This window comes from Mus caroli, chromosome 4 (genome assembly GCF_900094665.2).
Source record: "Mus caroli chromosome 4, CAROLI_EIJ_v1.1, whole genome shotgun sequence".
NCBI lineage: Eukaryota > Metazoa > Chordata > Mammalia > Rodentia > Muridae > Mus > Mus caroli.
The window spans coordinates 121,500,567-121,509,054 of NC_034573.1; the positions used below are offsets into that span (position 1 = coordinate 121,500,567).

The 8,488-nt window shown below is 48.5% G+C and overlaps 1 protein-coding gene across 1 annotated transcript in view; it reads left to right on the forward strand.

Moving 5' to 3' along the window:
- Positions 1–7,864, forward strand: part of Mecr (mitochondrial trans-2-enoyl-CoA reductase) — a 26,212-nt gene extending 18,348 nt beyond the window's left edge. Inside the window, exons 5-10 of the mRNA XM_021160378.1 lie at positions 990–1,092; positions 2,018–2,120; positions 3,164–3,237; positions 5,121–5,181; positions 5,320–5,392; positions 7,534–7,864. Coding sequence (XP_021016037.1) covers positions 990–1,092; positions 2,018–2,120; positions 3,164–3,237; positions 5,121–5,181; positions 5,320–5,392; positions 7,534–7,691 — 572 coding nt within the window. The 3' untranslated portion in view covers positions 7,692–7,864. The remainder of the gene's footprint in view (positions 1–989; positions 1,093–2,017; positions 2,121–3,163; positions 3,238–5,120; positions 5,182–5,319; positions 5,393–7,533) is intronic.
- Positions 7,865–8,488: the final 624 nt, after the last annotated feature.

Sequence of the window (8,488 nt, forward strand, 5' to 3'; positions counted from 1 at the left end):
ATGGTTGTGAGCCACCATGTGGTTGCTGGGATTTGAACTCCAGACCTTTGGAAGAGCAGTCGGGTGCTCTTACCCACTGAGCCATCTCACCAGCCCAGGCCTCCTGTTTTTTAAAATTGAAGTTTTAAGAGGACATGATGAAGCTGTTTAGTTACAGTCATTGGTAAAGCAGGATGCACACCCAGCTCCACTATGTGCCAGAGCCCACACTTCCCTAGGGCACCACACTGCTCTCCCATTATAGGGGTGAGGATATAGCTCAGTGACAAAGTACTTGCCTGGCATGCTCAAGTCCCTAGGTTATATCCCCATCACCACAAAGCAAAAGCAAACATTCTGTAGGGCCCAGGAGCTTCCCATTTCTCTCATATGGCTCTCATCCATTTCAAATGCACCGTCATTAAATAATACACAAGGGAGTAAGGGATGGCCCTTCCTCAGGACTGAAGGTATTGATAAATATGAACACAGCTTAGTGTAGAACATGGTTACAGCCTGAGCATTGATGAGATACCAGCATCCTCTGGGAGCAAACAAGAAGGAACATTGGAGGGCTTCATGAAGGAAGCCACACTTGAGCTGAACTTAAAAAGGAAGAGAACCAGAGAGTCGGCCTCAGCATGGGTCAGTGAGATGACTCAGCATGCAAAGGTGCTTGCCACTGAGACTTACAACTTGAATTCAATCCCTGAACCTATATAGTAGAAAGAGATAATGTGCTCCTGGATGGATGGATGGATAGATGGATGGATGGACAGAGGACATAAAAACTGGGAAGATGATGAAGGTCAGTTACAAAGCAGTATCTGAAACATGGACAGAGTGTCCAAATCCTGTGACGCATTATAGGTGTGGAAAGTGTGGCGATAACTGAGTGATAGTTCAACGGTATAAGGAAATGCCGTTGCTAGGTCCTGCATCCACACTAGGATCCTGGGCTGGGAGCCCTCAACCCAAGTTTGCAGGGCTTGACATGGTCTCTTCCACAGGGGACTCTGTCATCCAGAATGCATCCAACAGTGGAGTGGGGCAAGCAGTCATTCAGATCGCCTCAGCCCTTCGCCTAAAGACCATCAACGTTGTCCGAGACAGGTACTGGGAGGCCTAATCCTCATGTCCCTGCACACTCCTACATCCCCACCAGATGGCGCACATGTGTAAGCATGAGTGGCTGGAATGCTTGCAGGGCAAAAGAAGTCCCTGTGAAAGTCTGACACAGAGATGACAGAAAGAGGCAGTGATGGTCCTTACTGAACAGTCAGGAGTGTTGGAGACTTGACTTAGGGTAAATACAGTTCCACTTGGGAAAGCCCTGGTTTGTACTGTTGTATGAACTCTAGCCCTGTCGGTTGCATGTGTACACCAAGCACAGCTGTGAAGGAGGTGGGGCAGGCTTGTGGTCTCTCTTTTACAGATGAGGAAGCTCAAGTTTCCAAGAGAGGAAGCAGCTTGCTCAGGAAGACACGGCAAGTCAGTAACAGACTTACCTTCTTTCCATTGTCCCCTCCAGTCCCTTTAAACCTCAGTGTGCTCCCGTGTGGCCGAGTCACTTGAGACCTTTCTTGCGAGGGTTGGTACTTACTCCTGCCCCTGCCTCTGCAGTGGTGATGAAAAAGTGATTCTGTGTGCCTGGGCCAGAGAGTCCAGGGCCGCTCTGCACTAGAGTGTGTTTGCATGATGCCCTCAAGTGCCCTGGAGAGCAAGAGGAAAGAAAGTGGTGTCTGAGTAGAACAAGGAAGTAGGATGGCTCTTCCCTGGGCACAGACGGCTCTCACAGGGTGTGTGCACTCATAAGTTGTCAGACTATCTCCCAGCCTGGCTCTGTCCGGGGAGGAAAGGAGGCAAGAGCTGGTAGAGCATGATTAAATTATGTGGACAGCTCCTGCTTGAGGTCTGGCTTAACCTCTCTCTATCCCTGTTCTCAACAGAAATGTGTTCTCAGGGCTGTGGCAAAGGGGTTCTGGGAGCTTGAGGGAGGATAGTTAGCCAGTGTGACCTGATTGTGTTTGGTTTCCAGACCCGACATCAAGAAGCTAACTGACAGATTGAAGGATCTAGGAGCTGATTATGTCCTCACAGAAGAAGAGCTAAGGATGCCTGAGACAAAAACCATCTTCAAGGTACCTAGCCTGGGTCTGGAGAGGTGCGTAAGCAGTTAAGAGCACTTACTGCTCTTGCAGTCCCAGCATCCATATGGTGGCTCACAACCATGTGCAGCTCCTGTTCCAAAGGCTCTCCACAGGCCCCAGGCACACACACGCTACAGAGACAGACATGCAGGCAAAGCAATCGCATTCACATGCACAGAGTAAAATAAAGCCAAGGCACCCCGCTAAGAACACTTCCCCCTCATTCCATGCCATCTCCTGGTAATTACACAATATGGCTTCCCTGCTCTGCTCTGCAAACCGCTTCTCTTCTGGAAAGGACAAAGCCCATCCAACCTTAGCCTGGGGATAGCATGCTGTAAGTATGCAGACATGGAAGGAGGTAGAAGCAGACAGACTTTAGGAAAGCCGAGGTTTTAAACATTTGTGGTGTGGTCCATCAACCCACATGGCAGGTGTGAGTCCAAGCTGGATGAGAGTCTGAAGAAACTATGGCATGGAGAGAGGAAGAAGAGAAGCTCCTAAGCCTCTGCCTCACATTTACTTGACATCCCTCAGAAAAACTCTACAAAGTAGCTGACTTAGATGCTGCATAGATGAGACACCAGCCTTAGAACCACATCATCACAAAGTGGTGAGGCTGGCCCCATCACTCTGAACTCGAAGCCAGTACCTCTTTAGAGCATCCACCCCAGCAGACCCAATCTGAGGCCTTTTGCACTACAGCATATGGAAGATCCACATACCCAGTGTTGAGCACATTTGCCCTGGACAGCATTGCTGAAGTGGAGGTCAGCCTATTGTGTGTAAACTTCTCTGTTCCTTGACACTGAACAGAGATGCTGCTTATCTGTGCTTCCCAAAGTTCTGGGATGGAAGAGAGGATGAAGCTGCTAAAGCCCTTCTCAGACATAACAAAAACAAGCCTAAAAAGTCATGCATACTCCATTTCCTTCTCTTCTGACTCAGCACTTGGGCCTCACCATGCTGCTCGTAGCAGCTTCTAACCCCATGAGCACCCAGTAGCCCCCTCACCCTAGCCTCCTTACTTTCAGGACCTGCCGCTGCCCCGATTGGCTCTTAACTGTGTTGGTGGGAAGAGTTCTACAGAGCTGCTCCGGCACCTAGCGTAAGTCCTCAACCTGCAGGTCTCCATCAGGAGGGCTGTCTAGTGACAAGTGTGAGTATAAGCCAGGGTAGAAGGATGCTGACAGTGGCGCACAAGGGCAAAAGTGCTGAGGTGGGGCTGGAGAAATGGCTTAGTGGTTAAGAGCACTGATTATTCTTCCAGAGGTCCTGAGTTCAATTCCCAGCAACCAAATGGTGGTTCACAACCATCTGTAATGAGATCTGATGCCCTCTTCTGATGTGTCTGAAGACAGCTGCAGTATACTCATATACATACATACATACATATATCTTTAAAAAAAAAAAAAAAGAACCATGCTGAGGGACCAGAGACGGGCATTCTCTCGGTCCCCACCCCTGCAGAGAAGCTCCACTTGCTGTGTGCTGTTCTCCAACCCGAGGACACCTAAGAAATACTTCTCAGCAAAGCGGGGCCCCTACACAGTGACTCGCCCAACACCACAAGCTACAAGCTGAAGAGGTGGCTAAGCTGCTGAGGTAGAGCATAGACTGGGACAGCTACACAGCTATGTTGAGAGTCAGCCTCTGCAGTGGCTGTCGTGCCATCTACAGCCATAGGCAGAGCTTACTATTCCAAATTCCTATTTTGCTTTTCCCTTTGGTTCTGGGGATTGAACCCAGGGCCTTGGGCATGCTAAAGCACACGTTCCATCACTGAGCTATGCCCCCACCCCCCATCTTCACTTTAAAAAATGAAGCCCAGAGAACATGATCACTTCATTTAGGTGTAGTTGACCAGACAGCAATGGTTAACCACAAGTTCTCATAACTACAGAACACCCCTATTCAGGCAGCGAGCAGCCTGTGAGGCTGACTGCATCCTCCATGCAATTGTCAAAGGAAGAAGTAATCACAATGTGGGCACTGACATTAGAAGGACTGGGTTCAAACCCCAGCTCTGCTACTTCTAGCTGTAGACCTGTGAAGTATTAGGCAAAACATGAAGATCCAAGCCTTAGTCTCCTCAGCTCTGAAATGGGCATAAGGAATATGGTTCTGCCTCTGCTGGGTAGTATAAGGGACAGTGAGGTAATGCAGACACGATGAGCTTCAGCTCTGTCCTCTAGACCAGACATCAGTCTCTCCTGATGTTACTCTGTAAGTCATGGAGACAGTACAAGTGACATCCTTAGCGCTGTGTCTGGTACAAGGAGAGAGGGCTTGCTTCCATTAGGAACTTATTTCTTGAGTGAGAACCATCTGAGGGGAACTTAGGCCAAATGAAGCCATGCTTGTGAGGCACCCCTGTAATCTTAGCACTTGGGAGGCTAAGGGAAAGGAGTAGCATGAGTTCAAGGCCAGACTGAGATAGATCCCAAATCTGAGGCAACCATAGGCTACACAGATACAGACAGATATAGTCAGACACACACATACATGGAGACAGAGGGATACAGCTTAGAGCACATGTTTAACATGTGAAGACCTAGGATTCTCCTAGCACTGTGATCAATAGGTAGGTAGTAATACAGCAGTTGACTCCATTATGTCCTTTCCTGTTTTCCTCAGTTTCTCCAAAAACATGCCTCAGGTCATCCCTTGTCAACAAACTCCTGAAAGTCAAGGAACAGGGACAGCAGCGAAGGCTAAATCTAGCTCATGCGATCCTCACCAGTTCATTGTAGGAAATTACATTACAGCTAGGCAGGTTGGGATATGCCTCTATGCCCGATGTGTGACATGGGGTCCCTGCCACTAATTCTTTAAGTCAGAGGTTAAAACTGGGAAGCTATATATTTTTTTAAGCCTCCCCAGTGATTTTGAGAGCCAGGATTGGTTCCTTTAAGTGCCTTAGCAAGTTCCTTAGGCCATGGTAGGTTCTGTTTTTGCCTGCACCCACTCTTCATTCTCTGAACTCTACAGGCCTGGAGGAACCATGGTGACCTATGGGGGAATGGCCAAACAGCCTGTAACAGCCTCTGTGGTAAGTCGGGGATACCTGCAGACCAGGGCTTAGCTGGTCTTGCACTGACTGCAGTTGTCTAAATTCGAGGATCTATACCTGAAGTGATGCTTTAAGTTCTAGTACTCAGAGCCTCAGTGCGTCTTCCTGTGTCCACAGAGTCTGCTCATTTTTAAGGACCTCAAACTTCGGGGCTTTTGGTTGTCCCAGTGGAAGAAGAACCACAGTCCAGGTGAGTGACTGATGGCCTTGATACCAAGAGGCAGAGGAGTGTAGAGCCTGGTATGGCTGCAGAGTGACCAGCTACTGTAAAACCTGCAAAGTGACTAGGTCCTCAACCTTAACGGGATTCAGGACCTTACCATAGTTTACCATAGTCAGGTCAGCAAATTGCTTCTAGGAGCCAGCTGGTCCTTGGCAGAGTCTAGTGAGATGGACCAGCCCTTGTTCTGAGGAGCTTACTGGGTGCAGTGGTATACACTTGTAATCCCAGCTCTCAAGAGGCTTAGGTGGGAAGGTTATGAGTTCAGGACCATCCTTAGTTATATAACTAGATGCTGATTCAAAAAAAGAAAGAAAAACAAAACAAAAACCAAAATCTCACCAGATGGATCTAGGTGGGCCTGGCCTAGCTGGAAACTGTGATACGTCACTGAATCTCTGCCTTGTTTTAAGCATTGTTGGTTTTAACACTTTGAACCATTTGACAAGAGGAGAAAATTGAGGCTCAGGGCCTCTCAGTCAATCACTCAACACTCTCCCATCTCTGGAATGGAGCTGCTAACATCAGCATAGGCCTCTGACTGCTACAGCCCAGCTCCCCAGATGAGGAGCCAAGGCTGAGAGTGAAGACTGACATGGAGTGGCTGAAGGGAAGTGGTGACATGCACTGGTGTTCTGAGAAGAAAAGCCCTTCAGGAGAGTGAGGGGAAGGGCTGGGGGGAACTTGGTTAATGCTTGCCAAGCAAGCTTAGAACCTGAGTTCAGAGCCCCAGTATCCACATCAAAAGCCTGTACCCCAGGACTACAGGAGAGAGGAGAGGAGGAAAGGTAGAGTGTCCCAGCCTATAGCCAAATCAAAGAGCATCATGTTCAGTGAGAGACTGTCTCAAAAAATAAAGGGGTCCTGAGAATGGTGGTGTGCACCTTTAATTGCAGTACTTGATAGGCAGAGGCAGGCAGATCTCCATGACCTATAGAGTTTCAGGCCACTCAGGACTACATGGTAAGATCTTGTCTATAAATAAGAAACGTGACTGAGGAAAGACACCTCAATCCATATGTGGTCTCACCTACACATATATACACTTAGAAGTACATATACTACACCCAAACTAAACATTTAAAGAGAGTGGAACCCACCACTACACAGGGCAGATTCTGACACCTGGAATATCAAGTCTGGTCTTGGACTGAGATAGCAGGTTCTGACTGGATTACAAAAGACCTAACAAGTTCACACTCCTGCCTTGAAGACAACTGGGAAGCCAGCATTGCAGTGGGGTTTTTTTTGTTTGTTTGTTTTGTTTTGTTTTATGGTGTGTGTGTCCGTCCTAGAATTCACTGTGTAGATCAGGCTAACTTGGAACTCAGAAATCCACCTGCATGTGCCTCCCAAGAGCTAGGAGTAAAGGTGTGTGCCACTATGCCTGCCAGCATAGAGTTCTAATCAAGAAGTAGGATTAAATCTGAAGGTTGGGTTTATTTCTATGAAAAACACTTCTCAGGGCTGAAGAGATGGCTCAGAGATTAAGAGCACCGTCTGCTCTTCCAGCGGTCCTGAGTTCAAATCCCAGGAACCACATGGTGGCTTACAACCATCTGTAATGGGATCTGATGCCCTCTTCTGGTGTGTCTGAAGACAGCTACTCTGTGTGTGTGTGTGTGTGTGTGTGTGTGTGTGTGTGTGTGTGTGTGTGAGAGAGAGAGAGAGAGAGAGAGAGAGAGAAAATCTTTTAAAAAAGAAATACACTTCACAGCTGAGGCCTTCACTTCGATTCCTACTCTATATTTGGCCCTTAGGAAGAGGCAGACCGAGGAAGGGATAGTGGGTGCCTCAGTTGAGGAATCTAGTGGAAGCCCAGAACTGTCAGAGAGAGCTTTTCCTCCTGTGGTCTGTTGTCATCCAGCACTGTGCCAGGTACTCTGCCTTACTGGCCGCCTCTGGCTTCCTTAGCTCAGTAATGCTGTCCTAGCCACCACTTAAGGCTAGCTCTTCACCAGTCCTATCCTGTGGATGAGCTTCTCTAACCATCACTGAGAAGGGTGTAGTCACTGCGCACCTACGGTCCCTAGGATTCCTCTGTCTCATTTGCACTCAGCCATCCCACTAGACCTCACCTGTTGTCCTTGTCTGACTTGCACCTCCTGCAGATGAGTTCAAGGAGCTGATTCTCACTCTCTGCAACCTCATCCGCCAAGGCCAACTCACAGCCCCATCCTGTTCTGAGGTTCCACTGCAGGGCTACCAGCAGGCATTGGAAGCCTCCATGAAGCCTTTTGTGTCTTCGAAGCAGATTCTCACCATGTGATTGCTCCAGAGGACCAGGAGGAAAGCAGGAGAGGCAAGACTGGCTGTCTGCTGGCCCCTCCATGAGAACCCCAGCCTTCCCAAACTGCCTCACCCATATTGCCTCTTCCTACCAGGAGGGTGGGGGACCAACTTTAGGCTCCCTAATAAACCCTGAACTTCCCAAGTGGAGGATAAAGAGTACAGTCATTCATGTGGAGGAATGCTGTGCCCTCCCTGCCTCTCCGTCTGTTGTCCATAGTCACTGCCTGCCCACCCTGAAAGCAGAGGCTATGAAACTGCTGCCAAGTGCAGAAGTTACTCTTTGCCCTCAGCAGCATGAGCCCTAGAGTCTGGCAGAAAGGGACAGGTGGTTAACCTCTTCTGGAGTGTGTAGCTCTGCCCAGGACAAGGGGATCTGCTGCCTAGAAAGGTGAGTGGCAGGCTGAGATCATTAAAGCATAAGACACACAGGATAGCAGGTGTCTAGGCCACCTTCTGGGAACTTCAGTTGTAACTAAAAGAAAAAACATCACACCTGTGGTTCTCAGCCAGGGGCATTTTTAACCCCAGAGGACTTTTTTTGCTATCACAGCTTGGGAAAGAAGTTATTTGCTTCAACTGGGCAGAGATCAATACTGTTAAATATTTTACAGCCAGTTATAACACACACATGCAATTCCAGCAATTGGGAGGCTTAAGTCAGGTGGATTGCCACAAGTTGGAAGCCAGCTTGGGCTATACAGCAAGACTGTATCTCAAACAATTTTCTTACGAAGGCTACCAGGGTATAGCTTAGAGATAAGAGTGCTTATCTAG